Genomic DNA, 17,244 nt, shown 5'->3' on the forward strand with positions numbered 1-17,244 from the left:
ACATTCTGTGTGTGTTTTTTAAAAATTATTTTGCACTTTCACTTTTCACTCACTTTGATGCTGAGGAAAGGTAATCTTTGGCGGTCCCAGAGGGATGTCCTTAAGGTTAGGGGGATGAATTCCCTTACTCTCCATCTTATCTTCTTTTTAGACTCTTTTGGATTTAACTTTTGCGAGTTGTCCGAAGGCTTTGGACTGCGTTGCTTTACATTTTTTGTTATTTCGAATAATATGTTGAACTAACGATATTTTACGTTACACTAAATTATGCAAGCGTATGTAAATGCCATTCTATTTTGTTTTGATTGGCTTTTGTGAATTCACTTTTTTTTTTTTTTTTTTTTGCATACTGCGAGGTTACAATCTGTTATCGCACCAGAAACAATTGTCAAACTGACTTGGCTTTTCTTCCTGCCTCTCCGCGTTTCTACCCAACAGAGAGGCTTGCAATGCAAACTGTTGATGTCAGAGCTAAAAATAAATATGACAACCTATAGGAAGGAATTTTTGGAGACGAAGTTTGCTCCGTGTGCTGAATTTTAGCACTTTATTTGGAGAGACGATAGAGTCCACTAAGACTTCCGTCGCAGACGCGACGCACACACATATATGAATATTCGTCTGTGTGCTAAGAGAAAAATTCTAAAGAGTGCTTTTATACGAGGTTCACTTAAAAAGTTAAAATTTTCTTCACTAATATTCGATGAGCTGAACCATATGGTTACAAAATCCAAGTTGGGAAAGATGAAGAGTTTCGTTAGTGACAGTCTTCGAGTGTGATTCGTGTTCCTCTGATATAGTTTGGAGGAAGGGATCAAGTGGATCTTTCTTTTATATATACACTACATGAACATTTCTTTTTTTGTAGATTTACTCGTTCTATATCCCCTTCTTCCTGTACGCTTTTTCCTTTCTTCATTATACATTTATCACTTTTCCCCACCTTTCTATCTTCGTCCTTCTGAGTACTTGACCCTCTTTCATAGTCTGAATTTCTCTCCTGATTTTGATGTTCTCTTTTCCTGATTGTGACCTTTACTTTTGGACAATTTAGCTTTCATTTCAAAAATTCTACTTGTAGGGTACATTTAAGACAACCCTATATTCGTAGCCTACATGATTTATGTACGAGTCCCCCAATTATGTGATAGTTGATTTGGAAAAGAAGAAGAAGTTTTACTGTCCTTGAATTGCCCGATTTGTGCGGCGCTCTAAAATTTAATTTGTTTGATTATGGGGCTAAAATTTCGAATAGCTATTGTAAAATCCCAATAGGGATCTTATTTCATATAACATCAAGCAATGAGAATGTAATAGATAATGCGTATTAGAAAGTCGTGGCGAGCGGATATAAGTTTCTGTGATCTTATAACATGAATAACATGCGCCTGTTTTTTAACCATTTATACCAACGAGCACTTTTCACTACGAGTATCAATAGATGCGATGTTACCAAACGTAGGTATGTATATAATTTTTAGTGTAAAGTTTCGAATAAGTTAATATCATCATTCTATATATAATTTGAGGCCATCTGCTTTTAGCTGTTTGTGCTGCATGCAAGTTGAACTATTTCTTTTATTTTAAATCTGGCTTTGATATAAGAGGGCTAAACTTGAAGCACATATTGTCTGAAAATTACCCTAGTATTGGAGTACATCAACAGTGCAAGGGTCAAATTTTATGGATAATGTTCCGATGATGGCTGCCCCGGATGCGGTATACATGAATCTGTTTCCAATGTTGTCTTACTATAGATTAAGGAACCCCCCTCCTATTATATAAATCTCTTGGCGATTTTAGCCTTGTCTTCAAATAGTTTGCAGCAGGGTGGATTGATTTAAATCACTTGATTTTTTAAATAAAAATTGATTTAAATCAATTCCGAAATAAATTAATTTAAAGAGAAAAGAAGTAAAAGCTCGTGTCTGTTCTGGGTAATAGCTAAGAACAGCTACTTCTCATCTCCCGTGCACGAGGATACATCTTACTGTTGCACTACCTAAACACCCTAAGTACAAGGGCAAGAACTCAGTCTATTACCTACTTTTTAACATCCTAGATAGTCAATGAATAATTCCTGAAAGTATGGCGTTTCTCGTCCTTCCCTAAATGGGAAGTACGGCTCCTTAACTATAACCCTGTTCGGTTATTTCGATTATGGAAGATAATAATAATAATGCAATGAGACTGAAATGTATGTAAGCACAGTATGAAAACGATTATCATGCAGAGAATGATTAGGGAAAATCCCGTTTTGAACGGGTAACGAGTGAATCCTGCTTTCTTCTCTTATTAACATAGGGTTTTTAAACCGTTTACTATTCCAACGGGGAAATCACCATGGACATTTAAGACGAAAATTCTTTTGTGTCCACGTCTATTTGTGTTTCCAGATAATAGTGGCATATTTTAGAGGGTCCGATCCCCTCTCCGAAAAAAAAAATTAAAACTTTTAGGCGAAATTTATGTACTAAATGGGGGAGAGTAGCCAAAATCGCACCACTTTTTCCATAAATTGTTTTAATTCGAAACTTTTGAAGAAATTTAAAATGATTTTTTGATCATATTGAACTTTATAGTTTTCCAATTCTTTTACAGTGATTTCATAACAATATCTTATCATTATCATGATAAAAATGGTATTTTAGAAGCCTTTGATTGGTGCGATTTACGTAACAGGTTTCCCAAATCGCACCATGTGATCGCACCATGTGAAGCCAAAATCGCACCGCCATTTGAATATATGCAAATCTTACAGTAATGCATATGGGTAAAACAAATCATTTCCATGGAATATCGGATTATTTTGTTTATGTTATATTAAGATGAGGTATAATACATCTTTAAAAAGAAAAAATACTGCAATGTAAATAACCGAGCACAGAAATAACACCTTAGAAATAAGCTAAGTAGAAATGCAACCTAGAAGTAAAACAAATTAATATATCTATCATATATCACATTCTTTTATCTCAGTGTTATTAATACGAGGAAGAACATATCATTAAAGAAAAAAATATCCATATTGTTGATCCAATGAGCAATATTGTTCATAATCCTATGAAACGTAAAGTATGTATATTTATGGAAAACAGACAGCTACAACTTATGTGCACAAAAATCATATTGGAATACACGTTCATCTCCTGAAACACCCGCACAAGACTCATGTATCCAGACTTTACACAAAACACTGTGTACCATATCTTCGACTAAATTTTGCAGACAAAGGACGCAAAACCAATCTTGTTCGTTGATTTCAAAAGGCACATTTGAAACACTGTGAATAAGTAGCTCGGAGCATCGTGATTTGGATTTATCTACTTTTCGTATACATTTTATGGTATTAAGGTTTCCTGAAGCACATACAGACCCGGTACGTGACGTTTGGGCGCGGACGTTTGGGCCCCGCCGTTTGGGCACTGGACGTTTGGGCGCCAGACGTTTGGGCGCGAGTTAAAAAGTCGTTATGTTAGGCGCTGAGTACTAAGTTCGAATCAAGATATCACAAGGTGTCTACTGTAGTGGAAGTCCTTGAATTATACTGGATTTTGTTTTACATACTAGAAATACTGGAATTTCAAAATTATAAAAACTGAATTAACAATTAAATTTTGTAAATTTAAGTTTCAACGAAAGTTAAGTGTGCTTTTTATTTGATAACTTTTCAAGCCAAATGTAAGTCGACCAGACTACATATGATTGACTGCATTACATACCAGGGTGGATTGATTTAAATCAGTCTGATTTAAATCACGATTTAAATCAAGATTTAAATCACTTGATTTTTTTAATAAAAATCCTTGATTTAAATCGAATTCCTAAATAAATTAATTTAAAATGAAAATAAGTAAAATCCCGTTTCTGTTCTCTTATTTCGATTATGGAAGTTAATAATCATAATACAATGAGACTCAAATGTACAGTATAGTATGAAAAGAAGTGTCATGCAGAGGATGATTAGGGAAAATCCCGTTTTAAACAGGTAACGGAGCAATCCTTCTTTCTTCTTTTCGTAACATTGGGTTTGGGTTTTAAAATCGTTAACTATTCCAACGGGGAAATCACCATTGACATTTAAGACGAAAATTCTTTTTTGTGCGTGTCTGTTTGTTTGTCCTCAGATAATAGGGCGTATTTAGAGGGATCCTGTCCCCCCTTTTTTTGTTAATTTTATAACTTTAGGCGAAGTTTATGTATTTCATGCCGCAAGCTGATTCTGAGTTTTTAAAAATAGGCCCCTGTGTCTCAATCAAAAAAAGTGTCTTTTTGATAAACGTTGCTGTACTTTTTCCTTAATGCTTGACCTTTTAAATTATATCACCTATTTTAAGATATGGTAGAATCTTCATTATTCAATTTAAAAAGTACCAATAAGGCATTTTACTTCGTTTTCTGTAAGGCTGGAGGCATTTTAGAAAACGTTACATATGCTTTCACGCAGGGTTGGCTGGTTTAAACCATGCAAAAAACGAAAAATGTTTGTAAAAGTGTAAGTTTTCGTAAAATCTTCAACACACATATTAGTGGGTTATCGGATGTCACTCCCGCATATTATTCCTATTATATTCAAATTTAAATTCCCCATTCATTACTCAAAGAAATTAGCCCTATACTACAAAAGCAACTTTTTTGTAAGGTTATGAATGTTTCTTTTGTGATTTTTTTTAATAGTTTGTTATTATTGTTATGCAATTGCAATCAAAGGAAGATTCTAAATATTGTATTGTTTTAGTAATGTTTACTATTGATAATATACATCAAAATATCGTACTTCGGGGAAGGGGGGTCATACAAACCCCCCGAGAGGCATATACTGAAATCAGAAACATCTTTGGTATCTATTTGTGTATAAATGGGTCAGAGCCAAAGTCGACTCAAATAATTCTTATTTTTATTCACTTTTCTTACTGATATGAAAATTACGTCGTTGTATTTCTTTAACTTGGACTAATTAAAGTCGTAGTGAACTAATTTGGACTAAATTAGTTCTGTACTCTGCAGTATTTTGAAACTGTTCATATGTAATTCTGTATAATGGTTTCAATTGTGCAACTGTTTATCTTTTTGTCCTTCTGAAATGACTCTTGACAATTAGACAATTATATTAAAAGTATGTAAAGATCAGTACAACGTATCAGGAGTCCTTCGTGAGTGAGTCGGCAGACGTATCGCATTTGTGGCCAATTAGTCCAGTTTTCAAGTTCAAATGGAGGACAATTTGTTTCGGATGTAAGAGACGAGAAACGGTTTGGACTCCGCTTTAAGCTTATGTGATCCGTTCCAGCACAACCCGGTTGTTGCATAATAACACCAAAGTGAAACAAACTTATTTCTGTTCATATGTGATATAAATACATAGAGTAAATTATTTAATTAAAAAAAACTGGTTTAAACCAAAAAAACAGGTTTAAACAAAAAAAACTGATTTTTTGTTGTTTTTTTTTTCAATAAAAACCATGGTTTTTGCCTACCCTGCCACGCCTTTCTGCGTTGAGGCATAGTGTGTGATGACGTCATAAATTTAAAAAGATATTTTTTGTTATGGGTATTATTATTATTATTATTTGGCGGGTTACATTTTGCATTCAGAAGACTGAAATTTTGCACACTCGTTCAGTGTACCCCTTAATAATTTTCAGATGTTTTCAGATCTCTGCGTGGAAACAGCGGGGTCCAGAGGGGCAAAAATGTTTAAAAAAGGATATTTTTAACAAAAAATAGCTTTTTTCGTGATTTTCCCGTCTCAGATGAAGACATATGAATGGTACCGTTTGAAAGGCTGTTCTGTTCTGAAGAAAATGATGTACATACTATGCTCCTAGGATAAATAGGGATGTCTCAGGAAACTGTTACCTGAGATCCTGTTTTATACGGGAATCTGGGGTATTTGGGGAATATTATTTTTCACGGGCTTACTTTTGCACCTACAAGATTGAAATTTTGCACATTTACTCAATGCACCCCTCAGTATTTTTCAGATTTGTTTCAGATCTCTGCCTTAAAACAGGGGAAGGGGTCCACAGAGGTAATTAAAAAAAAAGACATTTTTAACAGAAAATTCCTTTTTTTGTGATTTACCCGCCCCAGATACACGATGGAGACATTTGAAGGGCTGTTTGAAAATTTGTTTTATTCTGAAGAGAATAATGTACAAATCATGATTTTAGAATAAATAGGGATGTCTGAGGAAATTTTTATATTAAATCCGGGTCATCTGGGGCATTGTGGGAATGTTCTTAGCTCATTGTTAAATAGTTTCCTCACTCTTACTACTCAAAAGAGAAGCTTGAAATTTTGTACACACATTTAGTACACCCCTTAGCATTTCCCAGTTGATTTTGAGATCCGTGCTGTAACACAGGAGTATCCAGAGGAGACCAAATTAAAAATAAAAAGTTTAAAAAAATGCCGATTACTCTCAAAATTTCCCGCTTCAGGGACATGATAAGGAAATATGAATGTTACCGTTTCAAAAGCTGTTCTATTCTAAAGAGAGTGATGCATGTACCATGATCCCAGGATAAATAGGGATGGTGATGTAGCTGCTTGACTGAAAGTCTATAATTTACCTTTAAAAAGAGCCATAATTTAAAAGGGTTAAGAAACATTGTTTGGGATTGATATAGGTTAACGATTGGGGATAATTCAAAATTCAACCCCAATACTTTCACTTAAATGGCATAATTAGCATTTAATACTAATTCCTAATGCTTTATCTTCAATTCGCGACTTGTATTATACCAGGAGAAAGATTTGATTTAAATCAAAAAAATCGATTTAAATCAAAAAAATCAACAAAAATGATTTTTATTAAAAAAATCATGATTTTTTTCCACCCTGTTACATACATAGTGAGCCTATTCCATTAAAAAACTTAAAGCAGGCCTTCTACTGTAGTTACGCAATAAGTGTGAATGTCAAACACATTTCTAGTGGCTAAATGACCAATATATGTACACTTAACTATTATTTTTCACTTTGAAATCGTTGCTTTTTTTTCTTTCGCCACTTTCTTTAATGCAGATTAAATGCTTACAATGGGACGAAAAAAATGTGTGTTAAGTTTTTATTTTTATATTGGAATGTTAATAAAAAAAAAGTGATACCAGAAATACGGCATACTACAGTTCCTAAACTCAATGTGTTAGACATCCTGTATGCAAAATATGTCTTAGACACCATGTATGCAAAATATCTTTCCCTCAACTCGATTAGGATATAGGATTTTTAGATTTCTGGGCTCTCGGCATCTAAGGCCATTTAGCCCGTCACGTTTGAGGGAGCACACTATCCAGGGAAAGGGAAGGAAGAAAGGATTGGGGAAGGAAGGAAGCGGCCTGGACCTATAAAATAGGTACCACCCCGGCATTTGCCTGATGTGAATGAAGAAAACCCAGGAAAACCTCATTCAGGGTGGCTGGCCTGAAAGAGCGTGTTACACTTTTTCGACCGAGTGCCCCCACCGGGAATCGAACCCGGGACCGATCACACCGAAGGCGAGAGTGTTAGCGACTACGCTGCAATCTTTTATTGGTAGTTCTTTATTGGACTTAAGGAAGAGAAGAGTTTGGCAAACGTAATACGAAAGAAAACAAATTTTAATATTCATAAATATGTAATTATTAACTTTCTTTAAAAAAATACAAAAAATAAATCAATATGTTTTAATTAACATTAAGAAAATTAACAGTTCGTCTGATTCCTTTATTTTCTAGCTTTCTTATATAATACAAAAATTAGATCAGAAGTACAAGAATCGTGAACAAGCGAAAAATCAATCCATGACGAGGTTAGGCAACAAATGCCACAAACGCATTAAACTATTTAATTTAGATGAATAAATAAGATAGAGATAGAAAATATACAGATAAATGAGGTGAGATAAAGATAGAAGTGTAGGAAATGTATATATCTTGATTGGCGCTTAGTTTTCAGTGCCTAGCTTACTTTATATGTCGTAAATTGTGATTTTTACTATGTACCTCGCGCCCAAACGTCTGGCGCCTAAACGACTTTGCGCCCAAACGTCCGGCGCCCAAACGGCAGCGCCAAAACGTCCGCGCCCAAATGGCGGCGCCCAAACGTCCTGTCCCGTACAGACCTAGGTGACGGTTCAGAAAGATTAGATCTCTTCACACGTTTGGATACTCTTGATTGCCTTTGCCGTTATTTATTTATTTTTATTTTATTTTATTTATTTATTTTTATTTTATTTATTTATTTTTATTTTATTTATTTATTTATTTATTTATTTTAAGGACTTGATGAGAGTACTTCTGTTCTTTGTGGTTGCATGTTGGTAGTTCTATTTCCTCCTACTATTGGGCTGGGCAACGTCACTTTATTTTCTATATATTTATTCAAAGCACGATTCATAGGCTCTGGAGACCATTTTCCATATTGCCATGCGCCCACCTTGTGTGAATTGTAACCGAAAAACAATTCATCATGGGAGCCAAAATCGCACTGGTGCGATTTCGGACACACGGTAGTAGTGCGATTTGGGAAACTACATCATTTTTTAAAAATTATTCTTTACATCTCTCACAAATTAAAAAAAAAATAACAACTTGAGTTTGTCACTATAATATTAATGGTATATTGTTTATTACTACTTATTGAAACATAAGCTAATTCTTTTACCTTAATCCATATTCTACTCTGAAATACCCCGAAAAATAGTAAGGAATACTCCAATTATATTGTGCTGCAATTGCACACACACATAACTTACCGAACGTCGTCAGTTTACTCTGTAATTATGGAAATATGTTTAAGTACTTAATTTAACTATTAAATGGCTTGTTAGTACTACGGTTCTTTTTAAACTAGGGGTGGTGCGATTTAGAACCCGGTGCGATATCGGGAACTCTCCCCTACATAGAAGTTCCTCGGGATTGTAAGACAGGAAATTTTGGATGCGTTAAAATGTCGAATAATACTTTTGATAAAGTGGATACTTTCAAATATCTAGGATCAATATTAACAGACGAAAACGATATTCACGAAGAAATTAAGTGTCCACTAAAAGCAAGGAATTCGTCTTATTATTCAGTTCAAAATCTCTTCTTGTCGCGAATTATGTCGAGGAATTTGAAGCTTAAAATGTATAAAACGATAATCATGCCTGTTGTTCTGTATGGTTGTGAAACATGGTCGCTTACGATGAGGGAAGAGCATAGACTGAAAGTATTTGAGAACAAGATCCTAAGACGAATATTTGGACCCAAGAGGAACGAGAATGGGGAATGGCGGAAACTTCATAACGAGGAACTTCATAATTTATACGGTTTACCAAATATTGTTAGGGTCATCAAGTCTAGGAGACTCAGGTGGGCAGGTCATGTAGGCAGGATGGAAGAAATTAGGAACACTTTCAAAGTCTTAACTGAAAGACCAATCGGAAAACGACCATTAGGAAGACTAGGCGCAAATGGGAGAACAATATTAAAATGCATCTCGTAGAAATAGGAATACAAAGTAGAAACTGGATTCAGTTGGCTAAGGATAGAAGTCAATGGAGAGCTTTTGTGAGCGCGGCATTGAACCTCCGGCTTCTATAGGCTATGGAGTTAGTTAATTAATTTTAGTCGAAATTTATGTACGTACTTTATATGTATTTCATGCCGCTAGCAAGGTCAGATTTTTTTTTTTAATATGCCCCTGCCAAATATCAGTAACTTTTGTGAAAAAAAAAAAGTCATGTTGATAAACGTTGCTGTACTTTGTCCATAATGCATAAGAAACATTGGAATTGAAATAGGTTAAAGATTGGGATGAATTCAAAATTAAACCCCAATACTTTCACGTAAATGGCATAATTAACATTGAATACTAAGTTGTAATGTTTTTTCTTCAGTTCACGACTTGTATTTTACGAGGAGAAAGATTTGATTTAAATAAAAAATCAACAAAAATGATTTTTTTAAATCATTATTTTTTCCACCCTGGTAGGCTTTGAGATGGTGCATGAGACAGTGTCCCCATCTTTAGGTCAGCAGACAAACTATTGGAAGACACGGCCAAAACCACGAAGACCAGGAAGAGATCAATACTGCTTAATTACTCAAACAATAACTAAATATTCAACAGATATAAACATTATACAATATAAATATACCGAATCATTATATTTCTTCCATTCCCCGATACATAGAACAAAGTTACAAAAAATTCAACAAATTATCAATTGTGTCTTTTTTCTTCTAGTGGCCCTGCGTAGCGTAGTCGCTAACGCTCTCGCCTTCGGTGCGAGCGGTCCTGGGTTCGATTTTCGGTGGGGGCACTCGGTCTGAAAAGTTCGAAAAGCTTTTTCAGGTCAGCGATCCTGAATGAGGTTTTCCTGGATTTTCCTCATTCATACCAGGCAAATGCCGGAATGGCACCTAACTTACAGGTCCCGGGTTGCTTCCTTCTTTCCCCAGTCCCTTCTTCCTTTCGTTTCCCCGGATGATATTGTATCATCTTTCATACGTGGCGGGCTAAATGGTCATAGATGCCGAAAGCACAGAAATCTAAAATCCTAAATTCTTTCTTCTTCTAGTATTAGCACCATTATAAAACTCAACACCTTTTATGCCAATCTGACAAACTATATCTACAAAGTGCTTACCAACATAATGATTTACAGTATTTAGTTCGTAGAAATGATTCTGTTTAACCAAATGCTGACTATAGGCACATGAATCAAGTAGCAATCGTTATCACTCTTCACTAGAAGATAGAAGCCACGTTTCGAATTCTATTGCGGTAAAAAATCAACTTATGGATTATAGAGCATCAAGGTTAGTACAAAATTTGATTTATAATTCTTGCTTTTGTTTTAAATTATAGTAAACGGATGTTTGTAGTAGCAAAATGCAGAGAGAACTTAAGTATTTTCTTCTTCTTTCAGGCTCCTGAACGGCACAGAGATCACGAAAAATGAAAAGAGGAAGTTGCGAATTCGACGGTATATCGTTCAACGTTACATCGAATATGTTGAGAAGTACCAGAAGGCCTTGGAAGTCAAATTCCCGTCTGCTATGCGGGTATATCGAGTCTTCTCAGTGGGCACCAGAGACTTCTACAATGACCTCAAGCAGTTTGTAAGAATTGCCAGAATAGTTCACAATCCAAGAAAAGGATACAGTGTCCTCACTCGGCGTGAAATTGAAATATACTTCCGGATGCCGAAAGATATGTTTAAAGTAGCCCCAGTTATTTTACTATCCGCATTACCATTTACCAACTACGTGATATTTCCATTAGCGTAAGTATTGATCAAGGAACTTCCTTTATTGTAGGAGTAACGTGTTATCTTGTGAATTTTCCACAAAATATATATATATATATATATATATATATCGGGAAGAAAGTTAAAAAACACACACATAAAAGTATTATATAGGAACACAGAGATAAAATTAGTTAAGAGTGTTTATCAAATGAAAATATAGTATCTTCTTGCAAAATCTTGTCCAATATGGTGACCGAGTGTGGATAATATTGGTTATTGTTCGATGTTGTTTAACTAGAGTTGACTGGTTTAAGCCACGTGTTTAAAATAATGGAACTTCTGGAAAAGAAAAATGTATAGTCCGTTGTGTTAACTTCATATTGACATTTTCAGGTATCTTTGCTTAAGTGTTGGCCGCGGTGGCTCAGTGTAGAGCGTTCGCCTCTGGTGCATGGAGTCCTTGGTTCGATCCCAGCTCGCATCAGATCAGCTTTGTTGTGGACTAACACCATGTGCATGAGTTTCCTCGGGGTTCTCCCGTTTCCTCCTACTTCCTTCGTTCCACCATTCCATTAATCAGGGTTTTTACTCGTCCTGGAAAACCTAGAAATGTCCGTGAGTTGATTTTGTCCTGTAAATGTCCATGTAAATGCATTTCTGTCCTTGAAATTTACAGAAATACTGTATGTCAGATTTTTCATAATTATAATGAAGATTTTAATTGATTGCTATTTTTGTTTGCTATTCCTGTTTTTGTGCTGAATAATAAGTTGTCATGCTTCTGCATGTGGCTGGTTTCTTTCTCCCAACAGGGTGATTGGCTGGGAGAACCTCTCTCTTCTTCTTTCATTCACTAGTGTGTCAACCCATTCTTGAATGCTGTCTTCACTAGCACTATCTTCCAGAAACTGTGCTTTGTCCAGTATCAAATCTCCATAATCAATCTATTTTCGCAATGGTACTTACTCTTCAGTAAAATTTCATATGAAGGTTATTTGTCTTATGTCTTGTAAATTACTCATTGCAGCTTTGGAAAATTCAAAATTGCTAATAAAACTCTAACTGACCAAAGCAGTATATATATTTTAAGATTATATATTTATGTTACAGTTTCGGCTTGTTACTCTACAGCAAGTAACACAGGCGGGTGTTTCCTGCCAGCGAGCGACAAAACTTTACGCGGTGTCATTAAGGAAGTACGCAGATGGTGTGTAAAAACGCGAAAAATATATTTACACTAAGCTTTAGGCGTCAAAACTTTCCGCGCGCACTGTATATCCAAAAGTGCATAACTGTGTTGTGTAATTCATTGTACTCTCGTGTACTTTATAAATATTCAATATATTTGGAACTAGGGAATGTAACGGAAGAATTAAACGTTACAAATATATATACTGCTTGGGTCAGTTGGAGTTTAATTAGCAATCATGTCTTATGTCTATAGATGAGAAAATCACACAACTCCATACTCCGTTGAAAAATTTGTAATATAATTCCTTTTTCCCCTAATTACAGTACCGGTCAAAAGTTTAAACTCACTTTTGGAGTTGATAGAAATGAACAAATAACACAAGTGTTATGTTGCAATTCGCATTGAAACAGCTTTATATTGAAAAAGAAAACTATACTTTTACCGTAACAGATGTAACATAATTTATCATAATCATCATCTCCTTTAGCCTAGGCGGCATACTGTGGGGCGTAAACCTGAAAGATTTCTTCTTAAGTGTTTACCGTATTTATTCGATTATGAATCAATCTTCTTCTTCCGGAAATAGAAAAAAAAGATACAAATACATTTATTTGTGAAATAAGCGATTTAATTGTTCAGTCAGTTATCACCGTCAGAAGATTCAGATTGATTGTTATTTATTTCTTTGTCACTGCCATGATCTTCTGTGCCGTCAAGCGCAATCGAAATCGAACCTTTTTTAAATGCACTACCGACGATTTCTTGAGGTATACTTTCGTATTGTAACTGTGGATAATAACCATTGCAGACTTTGTGTCGGAACTTACAAAACCATCTGCAACACCAGACAGATGTTAACACTTTTTATTATTTAAGTAGGGCGTATATTGACCAGAGGAAGGCCAGCCAAACTGAGGCAGAGGGAGGTAGATGATGATGTGAAGAGAGAGAGAGAGAGGCGTGAGTACATTGTCTGTGTGTCTGGGTCGTAACGTTGGAGAAGCCTTTGTCCAATACGCACTTGAATAAATATGCTCATTGCTCACAGTAACGAAACTCGACTCGGCTTTCCTCTCCTTTGATCAATATACGGCCAATCTTAAAACGAGAAATCATGTATTATTTAAGTTAAGTTTACATCACTTTGAACAAGCGTCTATTCACAATAAAGAATATCCAAAAGGGAAAATTTGTATTTCAATGTAAAATTGTTACACACACTATTTCTTAACTATTCCAATGATTGTTGGTATTTTATAGATGATGCTGAGAACAGCAGTTTTATCTTTCTTTTTTCTCTCTTCGTAGGTATATGTTTCCAAAACAGCTACTGTGCAGCCATTTTTGGTCGTTGCAACAGCGAACGGATTTCGCAGTACAAAATCTCCGCAAACGATTGTATAACAATCGGCCAGTGTTTCGTTGCCTTCAGGAGCGATTGAGACAGGTGAAAGGCCACCATTTACATAAGACTCTGTCCCGCACATTGTCGCTTCTTGGTAGTGGACTTCATCCTACTGTGGAACAAATTGTGGCTTGCAAAGAATTTTTCGCTGGCGAACCTTTCGATTTCACGTACATGTACTCCTATCATGTGGTAAGTGAATTGAAGCGTCCTAAGTATTTGATTTTACATATTTATAATAATAGAGAGTACAGCAGAAAATTTTGTAGTTTAATTACTCAATGAACGTAAGCAGTACTGATTTAAATTAAACCTACTCTTGTGTTTCTTGAAGTCAGGTAGGCGAATTTTAGCTTCTTAATATTTCGAGATTTTTTGAACAGACAAGGCTTCTACTTAATTGCATATTGATAATTTCTTACATATTTTAACTGTGGTCCAGAGTAAATTTTTTATAAGAGACTTTGATGACTACAAAATCATGAATTTCTTTGAAAATAAAAATTCATTTGTTTATCGAAATATCCAGAAACTACATTTAATCTACCTGATTTCAAGGAACATAGAGGTAAGTGTAACGTTTAAGTGTATTGAATCATTACACCGGCATCGTAAATTAGGGAAGGTTAGGTTTTTCGGTTATGTAGATCTGTCATTTATTTGCCATCTTGCCAGAACTTATGTATATTGTGCCTTAATCATTTATTGAAATAACGAATGTGTGATCGCCATGGAAAGGGCTTTTCGAATAGGTCGAGTTTAAACAACTTGTTGCTGTCCCGGAAAGTAAAACCATACTACTATGACTGGAAATATTACAAGCTACAGGAGTATATTAAAAGGAAAATAGACATCACTACTCGGACACCAGAAACTTTTGCTGTCATAAATAGTCAATTGGACAACCTCCCAAACTTTCAGCTTATAAACAAATTCTTGCTAGCATCAGGAAAGATCTCTATATAGTCTTCATGTTACTGCCTATGCACATTTGGAATTGTGATGGTTATGATCCTTATTTTTACAAGGAAGATGATCAAATAGTTACAGGGAATTCCCGTCAGTATATATATTTGTTACTCAGTGGTGGTTCGTGGAATAAAAGGTAGGGTGGGCCAAGCCCCAAGACTTTATGGTTACTGCTACTACTATTACTACCAAGATATTATTATTATTTGATTATTAAGTGAATTGCTTAAAAAACTCGAAATTGTAGTGAGTAGAACTTATCATACTAACACACAACTTATCATACTAACTTATTATAACTGTGTTAAATTCCTTTATTGTGGTAATAAAGTCTTTGTGCGTAGACAACATTGTTAATGCATTTAGTCTGTCTTGGCTCATCCAATTCCTTAGACAAGTTTTGACCTTTTTAATGTACTGAAATAACGTTCTGATTCTGCTGTAGCTACAGGCGTTGACAACACTATGCCCACCTGTTTTGACACCTCAGAAAATGTATCTGTTAAGACATTGTCACGCAGAAATAGTAATAAATCACTGGTGTTATTAATTGCGCAAAGAATATCGTTATTGTATGCATCCGATAGTTCGGATTTGAGCTTTGTTCAGCATCGGATAGGAACAAGATACAACTGTTAAGTCATTTTCCGGAAAGGAATGTTTAAAAGTGGAAAAGTTCTGAGGATTCACCTATTGAAAACGCGCGTAATACTTTCAAACAACACGCTTACTTTATTCATTTTTGCACAACCTCACGAAACCACAGGGAAAGGGGGGAAAATAGCTCAAAAAACCTTAATATGATGCACGTTTAAACTGAGGGGTGAACTCACGGTTGATTTTGAATCCCTTCAGCAGAATTAAGACAAAAGAGCAAGGTCAAGGGACAAAACAACTGAAAATGCGGAATCAACAACCTCTACAGACAAAGCGAGTTTTGGCGACAAGCAAGCTTCAAACCTTTTCGTTCGGAAGGGGTCGGGTGCAATCGTGTGATGAGGTCCTATATTTAAGCTTGGTTTTCACGTTGTTCGCCACACGAGTCAGTGCAAGACGATACCAAGTCCAGACTGAAACAGCTCAGGCCCTTTTTCCCCTTTGTTTTATACTGACCGCATGAATAGCGTGCCCATAAGCATAAGTAGGACATCGAAAAACTGATTTGAAGGAGGCAGAACTACTGTTTTTAGTACAGAGGAACAATACTAGCAGGATAACTTAAGATACATACATTTTTCTATGTAAATACAAAAACGATGGGAAGGCCGGGCCCCTTATGACGGGCCGTCCTTGGTGTTACTTTTTTGGGAATCAAAATTTTCACACTTAGAATCTGAAATGTGTTCAGGGTTCTTACAAATCTGGAAAACAGGGAAAAGTCAGGGAAAATGAAACAAAGGTCAAATGTCAGGGAAAATGGTGCTTAATCTGGGAAGTCAGGGAAAATTGGGGATTTTTCTTAGGAAATGAAACTATTGTCCATCTTACCTATTTGTTAAGATAAGCCAATAATTCAGTCATTATTTATTGAAAGAAGCACTACAAATAAATTATTTTCGTTGAGTTTTAGGAGTTGTATTTGTAGTACGGTATGTAAACTTGTTAATTAAAGTAGTTACTACTTCGTGTACAGTTGTACACAACATTATTTCTAATATTAAGAATGTAATTTATGAAGATATTTTGATTTTTTACAGTTCACGTTATAAATAGTGGCATTTCTTTCTGTTGGGAACATAATAGTGTAGAAGTACTGTTAAGTAAATGAGGGTACTACTCAATGTTTTTTCACACCGTAATAGACTGAAACTTTTTTTTAGAGTATATGATAAAATTTAAATGCCGATGTCCAATGAAGAAGACTGAGGGCAAGCTCTAGAAGTTAAAAGTAATCTGAAAGCCCCAAAGAATGTAGGTATAAGATTCAGGGCAGAAAAAAAAAAATACATTGGGAAGGTTAAAGATGTCAAGAAAGTAGACAAGTGCAGTTTCTTCAGTGATTGTCAAAAATTTTTGATAGGCACTACTGAAAAAAATACTCGAAAAATTTCCTCTTTGATATCCTCTTACTCGTGCCATTTCATGCCTTGATCCTAAGGTTTTCTTGCATAAACCTAAAATTGTCCGGATAAGGATGACGAAGTGCTTGGAAATACTCCATCAGTCGTTTCGTCTTGCCGTCTAAAAGTGTGTTGGCGTCTTATTTTAATTCAGATGGAAGCAAAACAAATCTTGATGAGTTCTATAAATCAGTTCTAAGTGGCAAAAGTGAATTCAAACACTTGTGGAGTCTTGTGAAAATGACATGGATTATTTCACATGGAAATGCAAGTGTAGTGTCTGGTATTTCTATTAACAAAAGTTTATTGGTAGAAAATTTGCAAGAGGCTTCTTCAGTATCCCAACGACAACTGGTAGATTGTTTGGCCTACATATGTGGAATTAGATGTCTCA

The 17,244-nt window shown here is 35.3% G+C and overlaps 1 protein-coding gene across 2 annotated transcripts in view; it reads left to right on the top strand.

Annotated features, from left to right (window-relative positions):
* Nucleotides 1–1,153: 1,153 nt before the first annotated feature.
* LOC145690471 (LETM1 domain-containing protein 1) overlaps nucleotides 1,154–17,244 on the top strand; it is a 30,498-nt gene continuing 14,407 nt past the window's right edge. Inside the window, exons 1-3 of one of the 2 annotated variants that reach the window (XM_081765385.1) lie at nucleotides 1,154–1,462; nucleotides 10,901–11,257; nucleotides 13,725–14,013. In XM_081765385.1, coding sequence (XP_081621511.1) covers nucleotides 1,374–1,462; nucleotides 10,901–11,257; nucleotides 13,725–14,013 — 735 coding nt within the window. In that variant the 5' untranslated portion in view covers nucleotides 1,154–1,373. The remainder of the gene's footprint in view (nucleotides 1,463–10,900; nucleotides 11,258–13,724; nucleotides 14,014–17,244) is intronic. The other variant, XM_081765384.1, reaches the window with a different exon arrangement.

The sequence above is a fragment of the Thermobia domestica genome, chromosome 7 (assembly GCF_964235325.1).
Source record: "Thermobia domestica chromosome 7, izTheDome1.hap1.1, whole genome shotgun sequence".
In the NCBI taxonomy this organism is placed as follows: domain Eukaryota; kingdom Metazoa; phylum Arthropoda; class Insecta; order Zygentoma; family Lepismatidae; genus Thermobia; species Thermobia domestica.